General features: G+C 42.2%; 2 protein-coding genes across 3 annotated transcripts; one reads left to right on the top strand and one right to left on the bottom strand.

The window, feature by feature from the left end:
- On the top strand, window positions 1-2,281 carry LOC101774982 (F-box/kelch-repeat protein At1g22040). 2 transcript variants are annotated; one of them, XM_004983183.3, is made up of 2 exons: window positions 1-157; window positions 440-2,281. In XM_004983183.3, the coding sequence occupies exon 2, from the start codon at window positions 465-467 to the stop codon at window positions 1,890-1,892; it is 1,428 nt and encodes a 475-aa protein (XP_004983240.1). In that variant the 5' UTR covers window positions 1-157; window positions 440-464; the 3' UTR covers window positions 1,893-2,281. The 2 variants fall into 2 exon arrangements, with proteins under 2 accessions (XP_004983240.1, XP_004983241.1); XM_004983184.2 differs by having other exon boundaries at window positions 47-162.
- Window positions 2,282-3,272: 991 nt separating this feature from the next.
- LOC101774308 (putative leucine-rich repeat-containing protein DDB_G0290503) lies at window positions 3,273-15,212 on the bottom strand. Its single transcript, XM_004983181.4, has 11 exons — window positions 14,906-15,212; window positions 12,307-12,469; window positions 11,930-12,130; window positions 11,654-11,776; window positions 11,470-11,507; window positions 11,273-11,387; window positions 6,708-11,192; window positions 4,913-5,032; window positions 4,282-4,389; window positions 4,050-4,192; window positions 3,273-3,953 (listed from the first exon to the last, which is right to left on the bottom strand). The coding sequence occupies exons 2-11, from the start codon at window positions 12,382-12,384 to the stop codon at window positions 3,722-3,724; spliced, it is 5,643 nt and encodes a 1,880-aa protein (XP_004983238.1). The 5' UTR covers window positions 12,385-12,469; window positions 14,906-15,212; the 3' UTR covers window positions 3,273-3,721.
- Window positions 15,213-17,173: the final 1,961 nt, after the last annotated feature.

Here is a 17,173-nt window from a genome sequence, read left to right as displayed (position 1 = left end):
GTATAAAGAAAAGCAAAACCCTGAAAGCTACCGGCAGGTGGATGCCAAAATAAATACCTCCCCTTGCCATCTCCTTCATCCTATTCTTGCGTGGATGGGAATGCTCAACACACTACCATAGGCGCCGCTCCAGCTCCTCCTTCCCCTGCGCTGAATGGTAAGGTGAAAGTTCATGTTCCGGATCACTAGGTCGGTAATGCGCCCGATGCGCTGTGGTCTTCATGGGATTTCTGGGCCAGGAATCGGGCGTGTTTCTTGGGAATTTGAGGACAATTTTAGAGTTTTGGTGAACCGTGCCTTGGGATTTGGCAATTTGGAACCTTAGATTTTTGTTTTCTCATGCTGTATGATTTCTCATAGGTTTTAGGTATGTAATTGCCGTATTTTCTCCATTTTTACTGCTCAATTTGTGCCTTTTCTCTATTTGATTTGTCTGTAGATAAAAGTTGCCAACAATAGTTCAAATGGGGGCGTTCTTGAGCTCCCCAACCAGCAAGAACCAGCCACGGGAGCACGGCGAAGCGCCGGGACCAGAATCCACGAAGAAGCTGCGGCTATCGTCGATTCCTCCTTCTGGCCATGACCACCCGCGGCTCATCCCCGGGCTCCCGGACGAGATCTCGCTTCAAATCCTCGCGAGGATGCCGAGGATGAGTTACCTGAAGGCCAAGATGGTCTCCCGGAGCTGGAAGACCGCCATCACCGGCGCGGAGCTGTACCGTCTTCGGAAGGAGCTTGGCGTGGCTGAAGAGTGGTTGTACATTCTGATGAAAACGGCAGACGATCAGAAGCTGGTTTGGCACGCTTTTGATCCGGTTAGCAACCAATGGCAGAGGCTGCCACTCATGCCTGGGATCAGTCATCGGAGAGGAGACTGCAGGAGTGGAGTCCCCGGGTTGGGATTGGGGGATCTGGTGAGCGCTGGCATCAGGATCTCCGATGTTATCAGAAGCTGGTTTGGTCACAAGGATTTGTTAGGCAGTATACCGTTCTGCGGCTGTGCCATTGGCACCGTTGATGGCTGCCTTTATGTTTTGGGTGGCTTCTCTAGAGCTTTCGCGATGAAATGTGTGTGGAGGTATGATCCCTTTGTCAATTCATGGCAGGAGGTGAGCCCAATGAGCACTGGGCGTGCCTTTTGCAAGACTAGCCTGTTAAACAACAAGCTTTATGTTGTTGGTGGTGTGAGCAAAGGCAAGGATGGGCTAACTCCGCTCCAATCTGCCGAAGTGTTTGACCCGGCAACCGGGGTTTGGGCAGAAGTGCCAGACATGACATTCTCCAAAGCGCAAGCTCTACCGACTGCCTTCTTAGCTGAGTTACTGAAGCCAATTGCTACTGGAATGACCTCATACAGAGGGAAGCTATATGTTCCTCAAAGCCTTTATTCCTGGCCCTTCTTTGTTGATGTTGGTGGGGAGACATTCGATCCTGAGACGAATTCATGGGCGGAAATGCCTGTGGGCATGGGTGAGGGTTGGCCTGCAAGGCAGGCTGGAACAAAATTAAGTGCTGTTGTTGATGGGGACCTGTATGCCTTGGAACCATCAACTTCTTCTGACAGTGGTAAGATAAAGATCTATGATCCTCAAGGGGATACTTGGAAGGTTGCAGTAAGCCAGGTACCTGTTGGGGACTTCGCTGAGTCGGAAAGTCCGTACCTGCTTGCAGGATTTCTTGGGAAGCTCCATTTGATCATCAAGGATGTGGATAACACAATCATTATGCAAACAGACCTTCTGAAGCCTACTGATTCGGCAGCCCCTTCGGCTGGCACAACTTGCCAAAATCCAGATGTCTCCTTCGAGAAGGAAACAGATGTTTGGAAAGCCATCGCATCGAAGAATATTGCAGTTGCTGAACTCATCAGCTGCCAGGTTCTCAGCATATGAGTTTGTAAATTCGCGTTGCTCTGGATCATTGTGTCAATTATGAATATGTTTCTGCCGCACATCTGATCTCGTCAGGTAACTTGTTGGGCCTCCAACCTTGAGAACAGATAATCTGCATCTTGTGTTACAATTGTGATCAGTGAACTGCAGAAAGTATTTCCACTGGCAATGTACATATGTATACCCAATTTGTGTAATCCAATTGTATAAGCATTTGCTTCAACTCTTATCTATGTATATAACATCACATGGATTTGGTGGAGGCCGTCGCGCTTTGTCCAATTCCGAAGGCAACAGCGCTGAGTGAATCAAGAGTACTATCTGAACCCTGTTCATTGTACAAACTGTTGTAAATTCTAATGTTCATTCCTTTTTGTCTGATTTCTTAATGGAAATATGTGCAATGATCTCAACAATAATCCATCTGGACATTGTTTTAGTTATGCTGATATTCTTATTATCCCTCAAAAGAGACCTGCGTCTTTGTTTTTGTTCCCTCCATCCAGTGACACCTTCCAGAACCTGGAAATGTTTTATTTTGCTTTATTCGCATAAAAAATTAACTTTTCGCTTTGTTCAGTTAATGTTTATGATTCTCTTTGCCACATCACTTCAGGTGCATTTGTTCTTCTCTTGCCAATCTAAAGTTAACAACGCACTGGATTGGATACCGGTTTGCCTCACACTTGACGAGGACTGGTCCGGACTTGCTTAGAGTCTTGGATCTGTTATGTTACATATGTTCTTTGATTGCTCATTCTTTCTTTGGTTTGACATGGTGGCACCTAAGAGTTCCGCATCAGAACATAATATGTTGTGGCATCTTAGGAGTGGAGTATACCAGTATGAACCGGATCCATGCTTTCCTGATGCTTTTCGCACATTTTGCTTTGGTCGCCGGCTTGCCTTGAAACTGTTGCTGGTCAAAAATGGGAGGCGCTCCAGTACAGCCGCTGTGATCTGCAGACTTGGGCGTGGTTTTTCTATTGACTCCTGATGTCACTTGTGCAATGTTGCTATCTGTCAATTGTCAACAATAACTGTGAACAGAAAATTTGTAGAAAGCATCTAATGACTGATGTTAGCAGGTAGCAATATTCGCATCTACCAAAATGGCGGGCAAGATTTTTCAAATCCAAATGTATTTTCAAATTTTGCCTGCTAGTTGTGCATTTTTCAGTCGAGGAAGAATCACAACACTGAATAGAAATAGCTGGAATTTTCAACAAACACCGTAGGACCAAGATGTCAACACCTTGCTGGTCTATCTGGTGAACATATCAATCAAATTATTGAATCTTAATTACACGAGGGAAGGAACATAGTTTGGTTGACGTGACTAGTTCAAGAGTTTAGAAGGTCAAAAACATGATGTACATCTTGAAGTAATACCCATGTTAAAGACATGCCAGTATTACATAGGGATCTTTGGTTTTCACATCAGAGCTTCATGCCGAAGAAAAGAATAGCAGAATGCTCTTTCTGTTAGGCAGTACCAACATCAGATCAAGGAGTGGTCCAGTCAACGTTAAAGATTCTATATAAAAAAAACTGCAAATTGCAATCAGCAGATGTGAATACCCTCTTCAAAGGCTGCTGGTTGTTGGCACAAGACAATTTTCTAACAAGATTGTTTCTGAGCTGCAGGGGCTTGTACAAGACGTTACATTTATGTATATCACATTCACATACAACTCTACAATTGATACTGATGCTGAGATTGTACTGATATTTACATTACAAAATGTTTCAATGGCCGTCGCAGAAGATTGTTTACAAAGACTGCAACTGGCTGACATTTTTTTCCTTCTCCAGTTTTCTCTTTGTTCCTATGATTTCCACGGTGATCGGTTCTTCAGATTCATTTCGAGCTTCTGCCTTTCTCCCTCCACCTCGGCAAACTGCACACTGAGCTCTGAGTACCTGCCCTGCATCTCTTTTAGTTCACTTTCAACTGCTACCTGCCTTCTCTTCAACTCGATAGTATCTTGTATCAGTTCATTGATGTCCCTGAAGCTTTGGAAGATTGCTGCCTCGTCATTGTGCTGCTTCAAGAATGAACTAACAAGAGGCAAAGAGAATCAATAGATATAGTGTATTAGTGTTTAATCAAATTTAAAATGAACAGCAAAAATGCTTGTTGAATGTACAAGTTACCTCTGGAAAAGGATGTCTGTTTTCTTCTTTGCTTGAAGAGCTTCTGCGAGTTCGATTTCCAAAGCAAGTACTCTTTCCAAGGCATTGCCAGATCCAGGAAGCTCTTTAAATGAAGGAAAAATACTTTCCAAATGCTCATTTGCCTAAAGTAATACCCAATGCAAAAATGTGATGAAACATGTTGGAGTACAGCCTGTACAGGTCACGTTTACTATAGACACTGGAAACATACCATATCAAGTTGTGATAATGTCCTTTCCAAACCACTGAGTGATGGATCGATTAGATTAATATCCAGTGGAAGAAGAGGAGATAGATTCTCATTCTTCAATCTTTCCAGCTGCATATAAAAACAATTTTCATTAAAACCAGCTCCCTTCCATATCATGCAACACATTAGTATGATAATGTACAAAAATATAGTTTCTTAATTGTCCAATGGTGGTTATAAACCTTCATATACTGAGTTACATAGTACCAAAGACTCATGTGTTACTGTGAATCTGTGTTGTTGAGTTTATGTTACCAATCAATTATCGCATTATTTGCAAGTAATACAAATATGGTAAGCCAGCAAATTTCTAATTCAAGCTTTATCCATTGTGTAACATGAGCAAGCCAGCAAGTATGGTGCATCACATCACCTCAATTTTGTGATTCATATGATGACATTATCTCAGGACCCTGAATACATGTACTAGCATCTGTATCTTTTCGCCTCCAGTTCTCCATATAGGAGCCTGGGGAAGAAATAATAATACCGAAACTGGTAGGAGCCCTTTTTTCCATATGAAATTTGCTTTTTCACATGATATCCGTTACAACCTGAATGAAATAATGCACCAAGAGAAGTTCCATCATACCTCCTTCTGGAAAAGGTTCAATCCAGTTGCTAATTTCTTATGCTCTCTAGAAATATCTTTGATGCTATTGTGGCCATTCAAATGATTCTCTATTGATGATTCACATTCCTTATCGCAATTCTGTGGAAATAGCAAAATAAAGTAAGCTGAAAACATTATTCGTTGTGGAACAAAAGAATAAATAACCACAGATATAATGAATTGGTGTCGAAAATACACACTTGGCTATGTCCAATTATCTCTAACATATTTGCTTGTCAGTAAGAAAACAGGTAAAAGCACAACGTGTGATCTATAATATTAATCTAAGTCGTTTAGGATACCAACAGGGTCTACAATATGAACTTCTGACTAGTCCTTTCTATAAAATATGATACTTTGAAATAGAAGTTATTATAATTATGAAAGTGATCCCCATGATGAAACTAGTGAAATCAACCCTATGTTGCCAATCTACGTTCTTTAGGGTGTGTTTGGTTTGGGGATCGAACCGGGTTGGAACGGGTTTGACCCTCATCGACCCATGTTTGGTTGGAAATGCATCTGGGTTGGGTCGGACCCAGGAGGGAATATTCCTCTTAGATGCGGGTCGAATGCATCCGCCCAAAACGAGCGGATGTACTCGACCCACATCAACGCCATCCGTGCCCGTTCGTGTGTGGGGCAGCGGCAGTAGGCGGGGTAGGGGTGGGGGCGGCCTCCAGTCGCGCGGCCGGGACGGCGATGCGAGGCAGAGGGTGGCCGGCGGCGAGTCCGGACGGCGGCAGCTCGGAAGAGAGCGCGGCGGGGTGAGCCCGGGAGGAGGCGGTGGCGGCGCGCGGCCGGGACGGCGACGCAAGTTAGAGGGCGGCCGGGGGCAGCGCTCACGCGAGGCAGGCGGCGGCAAGCTGGGTAGGGGCGAGCGGTGGATCGGGCGGCTAGGGATGCCCGGTGGGGAGAAGTGGACAAGAATGTTGGATAAAAAAATTATAGTGGATGACATGTGGGACCCACGTACAACAGTTACAAACGGTGTTAAAATAACATCCAATCGACCTGTCTCAACCCTTTCAACCAAACACTAGATGGGTTGGACCCATCCCTTTCAACCAAACACGAGATGGGTTGGATCCAACTCACAAAAGTGGAACGGAGCCAACCCGTTCCACTTGGTCCCAAAACCAAACACATGCTTACATATTAATGGTCGAAGTGAAAAAAAGTTCGACTGAATGGAGTCACAAAACAACTTACATTTCCAATCAGTAAAATTAACCAAAATGAAAAACTAACAAAAAGCTACTTCAACTTGAGAGCGAAAGGGACTTATACTACCTATATCTACTTGGGTGTTGGGCCTGGCAAGGTTGGAATTTGGTCCGGCTTTGGCTTGTCCAGGGCCACACCAAGCTTGACCAGTAAGTCGGACAAGCCCGCTAAAATCCCAGATGCACTCAAGCAACTCATCAACATTGAATGTACACCACTTACAATCATATTACAGTTTTAGAATAATATATTAGTAAGCTGACTTAAACTTTTTGACATGTCAGAATGTTGACCAATTCCCTCACATACTAAATAAATATCTATTTTATGTGCTAGGCATTGGCCTTATTTTTAAATTCCATGTTCTGGGTCATATTTCCCTATGCCTCAAGGTATGTATGACATGCCATGTATTCAAGTGTTGCAATGTGCTACATGGTTTACAAAGTTAAATCTGGCAAATATTTTGTATGATTTTCTTTTCAAGGTTCTGCCATAAGCTTGGCAATAACTACAATAACCCAAAAACAATTTGTGGATTGATTACCTCTGAGTTCTTGCTCACTTCATGCCCACCAACCTTCCCAACATCCTCTGCTTCTCGAGACAAATTTGATGTCAAACTTCTGCTCTGAATTTCACATTCCTGTAACTCTGAATTCATTTCTATTATATTTGGTGTAGCCTTTGACACGGACTCAGCCTTGCCATCTCCAAGAATATGCCCGACAGATGTGCTTCCAGGGGTGCATGATCCAGAGCTATCATGTGATGTGTTATTGTCTGTTAATGCCATATTCTCCAATAACTTCTTAACCAGATCAAGTTCCACCCTTATTCTGTTACGTTCCTCGCTGCACTCTTCAAGAGAGACTTCAATCTTCTGCTTTTCTTCATTGCAGCAATCTAAGTTTAATTTTGTGCATTCTAGTTCTGTCATCATGCTGTCGTATGCATTTGACAGTTCTCTTTTATCAGCTGATAAATCCTGCATCTCCACCTCCATTTCAGAAATTTTCATCGACAACTCTTCAATTTTCTTAGCAAGAGCAATCTCATTTTTCTTCCCAGTTTCAACATCATCCAAAGCACTTTGCAGCTTCAGCAGCATCTCTTCAGCATATTTTTTATTGACAAAAACCTGACCTTTCAGCTCCTGAACCTTCGATTCATACTGCTCCTTAATAAATGCAATTCTAAGGGAATCTTGCATGGCGTGTAATGATCCTTCTTTCTCCTTTCTTCCAGCTTCAGCCTTTTCTTTTAATTCTCTCAAAATGATCGACAAGTTTTTGAACTCTTCTGCCTTCAGACTTTGTTCTGCAAGTTTTTGGGCGAGATCCTTGTTCTGTTCAATTAAATTTGTCAACTCATGCCTTTGATTCTGGAGCAATGATGACATCACAGTGTGTTGTTCCTCCAATTTTGACCTAAGAATAATGTTTAAAATTTCAATCTCATCTTTTGTTGATTTCACATTATCAACCTGCTCTTCCAGATCTGTCAGCAAGACTCGAAGCTGTGAAATCTCATCTTTATCCTCCAATACTTTATCACTGTTATCAACTGCTATATCATGAGACTTGTTATTACTTACTTTTGTCAATGCTTCCTCATGTACTTTCATAAGATCCTCAAGTCCTTTCTTCTCTTGAATGACACTGCTGAGGTTGATTTCAAGAGAATGGATAGCCGCTTGAAGTGTGCTATTTCTATCGGCTAATTCTGCTTGAGTAGACATGTGAACCCGTAATAATTCATCAGCATCTTTGTTTTTAAGTTCAAGTTTCTCAAAGTCATTTCTTAACATATTAAGTTGCACAACAGCCTCTTTTACCTGACTTCTCATATAACTAGCTTCAATTCCACTGGAAAGCATGGCCTCAAGAACTATTCCTAACTGGTTTTCCAGATTTGAAAGCTGGGAATGAAGAGAGAGATTTTCACAGTTGAGGTCCCTTTGGATTTGTTCACTCTTTGAGAGTGCATCTTTCATTATACTGTTTGCTTTTTCCATGTCCAAAAGCTGGTCCTTCAGATGAATTGACTCTGTTTTATGCTCATCAAAAGAAAGTAGGACCTGATCTTTCTCACCAAGCTGTGATGTAAGACTTGCAAGGGCAGACTCAAGTTCTTCCTTGAGTATCTTTTCTCTTAGCAAATTCTCATCAGTGCATCTCAAATCGTCGTGTAAACATTTGATCTCACTTTCCCTTTGCACTAACATTTCATCTTTAGACTGTAACAACTGGGTCAAGGTTCGGGTATCCTCCTCATGTTGAGCAAGACTTATTTTGGTCCTCTCAAGTTCCTCTACAGTGACAACAAATTCTTTCAATTTTTCAACAAGAGCCTCATTCTCACTAGTAGCATGCTGTAGCTCAACTTCCATTTGTGACAACTTTGATGTTAAGCCACTATTAGTAATGGAATATTTTTCTTGAGAATCCGAGCTAATCCTAAGTTTGTGAGCCATGTCCTGCAGTTCTTGCTGAAGCTTCTCTACAAGTTCCTCAGAAAAGTTTAGCTTCTGTTTTGTGGCATCCAAATCACATACATACTTCTGCTTCATATCGTGCAATTCTGATTCGGCCTTCTCTGACCTTCTCTGAAGAGCATCACACATTTCCACTACTACTTCCTTCTCCTGATGAACATGAAGCACCTTGTTACATGTTTGCTGATGGAAGAGTTCCAAGCTTTTCACAACAGCAGTATAATTCTTGCTCTCAAGTTCATGCAGTAAAGATGCCTCATCTAAGCCTGAAATATTGACTTCCTTGTTAAAAGACATAATTTTAGAGCATAGTTCACCCAGTTGATCTTGAAGGGATGTAGAAACCATCTGTATGTCATTGTTTATGGAGGATTGCTTATCAAACTCATCTTTCATGGCCTCAAAACCTTCTCTTAATGATCTGAGCTCATCCTTAAGCTGGTCAGTTAGTAAACTTTCTTTGGTTAAAAGGTTCTCGAATCTCTTCTTTTCTTCAGCGCAAACCATGTACTTGCTTTCACAGTCTCTATGTTCCTGGACAAGTCTTTCAGACTCCGTGAGCTTTTCCATAAACAAAGCATTTTCAACTGTAATATCATGGAGTTTTGCTTCTAATATTTGGTTCTTCACAGTCAGATCATCACACTTCAAAATATATCCTGCTTCAGTTTCTTTGACACTTTTGGCTTGGTCCAATGCAGAGTTCAACTTGAGCACTAGAGATTGTGTAGCATCATTAGAGTCATGAAGCTGCATTTCTAACATGTGCAACCTTCCCTGCATGCATTTAATTATATCCAATGCAGCATAGTGAGATTCACGTAGCACATCAGAGAATATTTGGCATTCCATGCTGGCAATAAACATATCTAAAAGCTCAGACTCCATAGCGCGAGAGGTTCTTTGTGGCCCTTCAATGTTTGAGTGATTCCCCCGTGAATCAGTATTACTATGTACATGAAATTCTGATCTTGCACGGAGCTCTTCAATCTTGAATGACCTAAGATTTTTCTGGCCATCCATTTTGTCAAGAGTGCCATTGTCTGCTAAAAACACTCGAGGTTCTTTCTCTGCGTATACACCTTCAAGTCTAATTTGTTTGACACCAGGCCTGTACTGTTCAGGTTCTTTATTGCCACATAAATCTGCTACAGCAGAATGTTCTTCAGACAAACTATCAAAATCTTCTAAAAAGGATTGCTTTGCTAGAGTTTCGTTTGACTCATACATAGAGAGAACCTGAAACGACAGTAATTCAAGGTCTTTCTGTAGACGTTCCACAGCTGCAGAATAATTGAATCTAACCCTTTTGAGTGCAGTTTCCGTAGCAATAGCCCTCCTCTCAAGCTCCTTATTTTGAGCTTCTAAAGCTGTTCTGTCCTCAACAAACCTCATTAACTGATCATTCATTTCCTCATGCATTTTTTGCTTCTGAGCTTGGAGAACAGAAACTGTGTAGAAGCAAGAGTTGTGTTCTTTCCTGAGATTTTCGAATTCAATTGCTGTCTGCTTCTGGCTCTCCTCAAGCTTATGGATAAAGGATTCATAGTAACGCTCCATCTGGCTCATCTTCTCCAGGAGATTCTCCTTCTCTGTTTTTGAGTCCTCCAGCTTCTGCAGGAGCTCACACATCTTCTCCTCCATTGTGCCTGTACTACCACCAGTACTTTTCTTGAGGGTAACATGATGTCCTGAATTTGATAGATGACCAGTATTTAAGAGTGGACCCAAATGTTCTGCATAGTGATTTTCTTTCATTTGTCCTGGCTGAACTCCTTGCTTGAGGTTCTCAATGACACGCTGAAGTGCCCCCAGATCAGTGAGAAGAAAATCAAGATCACTTGCTTGTAGTCCATGGAGAGCATTGTTTCTGGTCTGCTGCAGTTTACTTTCTAGAAGCAGCAAACCTTGCAGCCATTCTGTTTGGAGATGATGAGCGGAGTCGGTAGCTTCAGCATCAGACTTTTTCTGTAGGAGTTTAGAAGATTTTATTTCTTCCAACTCTTGTTTCAGATTGGAACATTCCGTTCTTAGCAACGATACTTCAGTAGTGAGCTGATTCCGAGACATAAGTTCAACGGCAACCTGTTGGGCAAGGCCTTGTGTCTCAGTGCCTAATTTGTCGGTAACATGCTCCAGAGATGTTGCTTCTGTCTTAAGCTGAGAGAAAGCTGACTCAGCCACCTCCAATCTGGTTCTGAGCCGGTTATTCTCATCATGAGCAGCAGCTAGATCTTTATCAGCAGAGTACTCAGGACTCCAGCCATGAGTCCAGTCACTGCTCCCCTGTGGTGAAAGGTGTTTACCCCGATGAGCTCCTTTCTCTGGTGTAGGACTTTGACTGGTAGGACAAAGAGGTAGGTCACCTGAGCTCCTAAAGCTACTGATTTCATGTGAACCATATGGATCATTCTTTTCAGTAAAAATGCCATCTGAAGTATGTGACGAATTTTCATAGTCTTCAGTTGACCCTGCAGAATCTTCTACCAACGGGTACCCCAGAGAAGTTTCTTTTAGCTTAATCCTTGCATTAACCTATTAAGCATGAGACAGGAAAGTCCATCACCAAATGAGAAGAAATAATTCTGATCAAATCATTAATATCATTTACCAACCTTATCAGTGCCAATGTCTGATGAGGCCGCAGCAACTTCAGCAGGATCATGACTTCTTTGGTTCAATAACTGTTGAGAACTTCTGGCACCAGTTTCCCTTTGCTGCTCAAATTCTCTGTAGTAAACAAGAATTTAAAAGGATTAGAACCAATCGTTTCTTTCATAGAATAAACTATATTGTTGCATAGTGAGCAAACCTGAAACCAGTTTTTGTAGTGAGAAGTTGTGCTGTGATCTGAAATGGTTTGATCAAAGAACCACGTTATGATAAAAAATAGCCAAGATTCCCACAAAACTGTCGAACTGATTCTCATCATAGAAAAACACTAGCCTATTGATGGCTGCTGGTATAGTAAAAGAAACGTTTTCTAAGATTCATACATGTAATAGCGTCCCAAAGTCTGAACCACGAAGAGGAAGTGCTATTGAAGCAGGCTTCAACGCTTCTGCAAATTCGGCAAGATTGACATCAACCTCCCCAAGAATACTAGAACGTGAAGTCCCCTGTTTTAATCACGGATATGGGGAAGGACAGCAAACATCACTCATTATTAAATTCTTCCAATGCTTATTTTGACAGAAATAGACATATAGGTTTAACAAGAACATTGAGAGAGACAGGAAGGAGAACAACATTAACCAATTTCTAGAACACACCATGGCCACAACAAGCTTATAGAGCTTGTCATCATATGTCTTAGTCCGAGGATCCTGAAGAAGCCGTGTTGCTTCATAGATAGGATCTGGCCATTTGCAGCTTCCGTTCCTGACATTTGCTTTATTTGTTTTTGCAGTCACCTTCCCTGTATCAGCAGAGATGAAGGACAGAAACAGTTTGTCCCATCCTGTTGATGGAATCTGCAACCAAAATTTTTTAATGTAACAGATTAAGCAAGCCTGCTTTGCAGAAATAAGTTATGTTTGCACAACCAAGACTGGTGAAAAGAATGTATAGTTTGCCAAAAAGAATTTTTCATATCAACAATCAGGAGAAGAAGAAATAATATAATTAAAGTAAATGTATCAGAACTCACATTTGTAGCATGGAACTGCAGCCGGAATACAACCTTGACTTTGGTCTTTTCAATCTTCCATTTTGGTACCCTTGACATTGTGACAGTATAATGACAATTCCCAAAGAAGTTTTGCAGTTTAAATGTCTCTCAAGTGTAGAAGGATCAACATTCTTCCTTTTGTCTGAAAGCAAAGGTACACAAATTTCCTCAAATCAATTAATGCAATTCATCTTTTTTCAGATATAAAAGGGGCTTTCTTCCAGGGAGCAATTCATTTTGAACCAAGCAAACTTATCTGGAGCACTTGGGCTCCAAGGAAGTGCAAATTTTTCCTCTGGTTAGTTGCACATAATCGATGTTGGACAGCCGATAGACTTGCTAGACGCGGCCTTCCCCATCCTGAACATTGCTCCTTTTGTGACCAGGAGGATGAAACAATTCAGTACATCCTGTGTACATGTGTTTTCTCCCGGCAATTCTGGCATCAGCTGCTGCGCCGTTTTGGACTCCCTGATCTTGCTCCTCAGTCTACCTCGGGTCCTCGGCTGGGTTTTATGACTGGTGGCAACAAGCGAGTGGCATGTTCAACAAGGAAGCTGGGCGGGGATTTAACTCGCTGGTTGTGATAGGGGCTTGGATCCTTTGGAAGATGAGGAATGATATAGTTTTTAATGGTGCCTTGCCCAGGATGGATCAGGCGCTTCTCCTTGCACAGGATGAAGCTGATCACTGGATGTTGGCAGGCGTAAAAGGCCTTAGTTGTCTGGCCGCTACTCGATCTGATGGTTAGCAGCGGTGGTTGGTTAGGGGTGGTCGCCTCATACTAAATCGGGCGCGTATGTAATTTGAGTCCCAGGATGGGTGTGTGGTGTGCGTTTGTATGGCTATTTGAGCCTTTTTCTCCTATCTTAATGCAATGATACGCAGCTCTCCTGCGTATTCCAGAGAAAAAAGATATAAAAGGGGTAAAATTCGCACAAAAAACAGAAACAATCAAGTATGGACCATATTCTGATGACAAAGAAAAAAAATAAAAGAGATGAAACAATAACAGTAACTTCCATATTCCTGTGTAAGCTAATAATGCCTGACAAGTGCAAACGAAAGTCCCAAAACACAAATGGCTGGTAAACTTCTTTACAGCAATCACACAAAAAGAGAAATGATGAAGTTGAATCGTGTAAGCCCTTCCAGATTCCATATCAGTTCCTTATAAAAAAACACCTGTTTATCAGCAGTACAGTATGTCCATTCAAATGTACAGCATAATGCAAAATTGAAAAGGAATCAATAAATAAACTGCTTTGTGCAATTCTACCTACAATAAGAATCTCCTCCACCTTTTGATTTATGTGACTTTAAGGCCACAACATTTAGAACATACTAACTTTTACTAGCATGTGGCTAGTTGAACTGATGTGATCCATCTATCTTAAAGATCCTAGTTTGAGACAAACTAAGAAGGATTCAAACACCGTTGTACTTCAACAGTTAAACAAAATATCATACCTGACTAACCCATTAAATCATAACATCCAACTAACCAAGATCCACTGAATCATAAAGAAAATATTGAAAACTCCGGATTACTTCCAAAAAGCTCTCGCCTTTACACTAAAGATACACTTGAGTTGAATGTGTGTCCTAGGGACCCAGAAACAATAAAGCCCATCAGCAATGTACAAATGACCAACCAAAAGCATTTCCAACTAACTGCAAAAGCTGAGATTTAATCATGAAGCAAAGCCAGCCAGCTCAGATCCACCAAACCCTCCAAAAGCCACAGAAATTTTCCAATTTATGATTTATACAGCACCTGAACCAGCATGCTAGTACAAGATCCAATGCTGTGAGTTAAGCATACTGAAATGACATGCCATAATAACCCAATAAAAGTTCATCTTCAAGATGCAAGTGTTTATCGATGCGGAGACAGCTTTTGGCCCCAAAAAACAAACACCTGCAACCTTTTGCACGTTTGCCCTAATCACAGATCATTGAATACAGAAGGAGTTCCGACAAACCAAATTGGCCGGACGATCCCAAAAGAAATCACTCGCACCTACTAAAGTATCTAATCTAACAACTGACAGACTATGGGGAAAAGTTCTCACCTTTTTTGCTACACAGCTCCCCAACAGCCTACAGTACATCTGTCAACAACACTTAAACGCTTGTTCCAAATGCTACGAGATTTCACTAAAATATAAAAACAAAATGCACGCAGTGTATTCAGATCCACCGAAAATAGCAGCAAACCCCCCACATTTAGACAAAAAGTCCCCGGAAATTCATTTAATCACAACCTATGAGCTAAAGGCAGCCACAAGGTCCGGTTTTTCCTCCCAAGAATCCAGAGAGGCACAAGCGGAGAGCCGCCGAAAGCAGCTGCTAACCTCGCCGGCCGCCGAAAGGCGGAGCATTTGGCAGGGAAGAAGCAAGATTTGCGCGGAGAATATCGACGGATCCGAAAGGAAGCGTGCTAAATCTAGGCCCGGCATTCGGCCGCTCTGGAGCTGCGAGTAGTGGAAGGAGCTGCCCGAGTTTCCCATCGATCTCACGGCGGCGGCGGGGGGAGGGGGAACAGAGAAGAAAATAGCAGAGCATTCGTGCGAACCTTGGGTTTCGGAAGATCAGCTTCCCTCTTCTGCCTTTCTCGGCAACAGCAGAGCACCCGAAGCAGCTCCCCCCGCGCTGGAGCACGCCGCCGACACGAACAGAGTCTCCGCCGCGCCCCCCGGCGCCGCGGAGCCGCCGCTGGTAGCTCGGGTTTAAAGGGTGGTTAGGCCAGAGAGAGAGAGAGAGAGAGAGATTACTGGAGGGAGCAGGCGCTACTGTGGTGGTACTGATCTAGTTGCGGGGGTTGGTGTTTAGCAGCGTGACCGCAGGAGAGAGACAGGAACAGGACACAGAGGCTGAGAGGGAGAGAGATTTAGGCCTCCCTTTCGAAGGAGCTTCGGCTTCGCGTAATCAAGATAAATTAAGGAGGAAGTGAAGCTGGTGAAGTAAAAAAAAAGTGGTTTCCCGCCGCTTCGGCTCCGCTGCCCGTACCAAACGATAGCCCTTGACAGAGAAGGGACGCCCAGCCCGCCAAAGCAGAGCGATTTGGGTTACGATTAGAGTAGATTAAGCGGACAGAGACGCCGGTTCCTTGCTTACCGGGGCAGGAAGCACAGGGAAGGGAAGAAGGCGGTCAGCCAAGGCAGCAGAATAATCATGGCGTCCGGTCGCTGCTTGCTTGATTATCACATCATTAAACAACTCGTTACGCTAGCTATTCGCACTCCTCCATCTCCATGTCAGTAAGTACAGGTGTAAGAGTATAAACGTACTGTAATCACGCACCTGCTGCTGTACTTTTTTATTCTATTTTTCTGTAGCCACCACAGTCACAGATTAAACTATTTTTCTGCTTCGGCCGACATAACGAGTATGTCCTAGGATCCAGTTTCTTTTTGTCATTTTTTCACTCGTTTCAAGGTAAAGGAAAAGGAAAAGTTGTTCCACTCCGTTTAGCTTAGGTTGTAAACTCATTATAATACGATTTTTTTCACATCAAGTGACCAGCACTACTCAATTAAATTCCCAATAAATCAATAAAAGTTTTGAGTTCAAAAGTATCTGCGGGTAGAAAAGTACAGTGGTCCATCTGCAGACGTATAACTGAGAAAAACGTACAGGGCATGTATCCGTTTAGTACCAGGTGGAGGCTCCAACCAGTACTAATATGCATGAGGGCCTTTAATAACTGTTGGAAGCTTCACCGGTATTAATGGATGATCTTTAGTACCGGGTGAAGCCTTCTTCCAGTACTAACATCCATCATATAAATCCGCTTCTTCCTCCTGCCCTAGCCACCCACCACATCTCGGGCTTCATCCTATCCATGACGAACTAGGGGGGGTGCTGTCGGATTTTTGACCATTTCGTGAGGATTTCACTCATTTAAGTGTTCTAAAGGTTAAAAACTTCATTCTCTCGTGTTACATGGTTAGTACACTAAGTTTTATACTTTAGAGCTAGAGTAATTTGTGATTTTTAGAATGAGCTACAATGGAGAAAATTTTCATTTATATGCATATGTTATTTATGTTTGAGCTACAATTTTTTGATGCTATGTTTCGTATTAGTTAAAGGAATTGATCAATATGAGGTTAGAGAAATAATAGAGAAATTAATTTTCATAGTTTAGTCCTTCACAAATATGAGCTAAATAAATTGTAGGGGAAAAATATAATTTGTTCATAGTTTAGTCTTTTGCAAATATGAGCTAAATAAATTGTGGTGCATAGAGATAATAAGATTAAATAGAGGTTTAGTCATTTATATGTTATGTTTGAGCTAAATAAATTGTGAAGGAAAAAATATAATTTATTCACAGTTTAGTCATTTGCAAATATGAGGTAATAAATAAATTGTGGTACATAGAGATAATTAAATTTGGATGTTCGTAATACTAATTTAGTTTTGCCAAATTTAAAAATCAAAGTGTTATCCAATCAACATGGCTACTGCTACTGGAGGGAGTGGCGATGGTGGGTGCAATCGTTGTTCCTCTCGCGGCAAGGGGAAAACCATAGTTGGCCCTCATAATAAGCCAAAGAAAATGAGCATGTGGGAGAGAGCAATGCTTCGTTATTTGAAAAGATGTCATGAAAATATTGTTGTGGCGGGTTAGGAATCTCCTTTTGGTGGTCGTTATGCTCCACGCCAGTCTTGGGGTTTCAGGTCCACCGAGTACTACTGTTGCAGGAGGCACAAATAATCTACATGATGAGGATGGGTCAGCTAAACCTCATCTTCACCGCCCAAGGATGCTTAAAGTCCTCCTAGATAGTACTTAGTGGATGCTTTGTTGTAGCGTATCATGTTGTTTGGGTCTGAA

Source organism: Setaria italica, chromosome IX (assembly GCF_000263155.2).
Source record: "Setaria italica strain Yugu1 chromosome IX, Setaria_italica_v2.0, whole genome shotgun sequence".
Classification (NCBI taxonomy): Eukaryota; Viridiplantae; Streptophyta; class Magnoliopsida; order Poales; family Poaceae; genus Setaria; species Setaria italica.
The sequence above is the reverse complement of the archived record's forward strand: the minus strand, read 5'-3'. Positions and strand labels throughout refer to the sequence as shown.

What these genes read in the sequence shown, in the direction of transcription:
- LOC101774982 (XM_004983183.3), top strand. Translation starts at nt 465, where the DNA reads ATGGGGGCGTTCTTGAGCTCCCCAACCAGCAAGAACCAGCCACGGGAG.
- LOC101774308 (XM_004983181.4), bottom strand. Translation starts at nt 12,384, where the DNA reads ATGTCAAGGGTACCAAAATGGAAGATTGAAAAGACCAAAGTCAAGGTT. An exon ending in ATAAGCTTGTTGTGGCCATG is followed by an intron (nt 11,777 to 11,929) that starts GTGTGTTCTAGA and finishes TGATTAAAACAG; the next exon opens with GGGACTTCACGTTCTAGTAT. An exon ending in ACTTTGGGACGCTATTACAT is followed by an intron (nt 11,508 to 11,653) that starts GTATGAATCTTA and finishes AAACCATTTCAG; the next exon opens with ATCACAGCACAACTTCTCAC.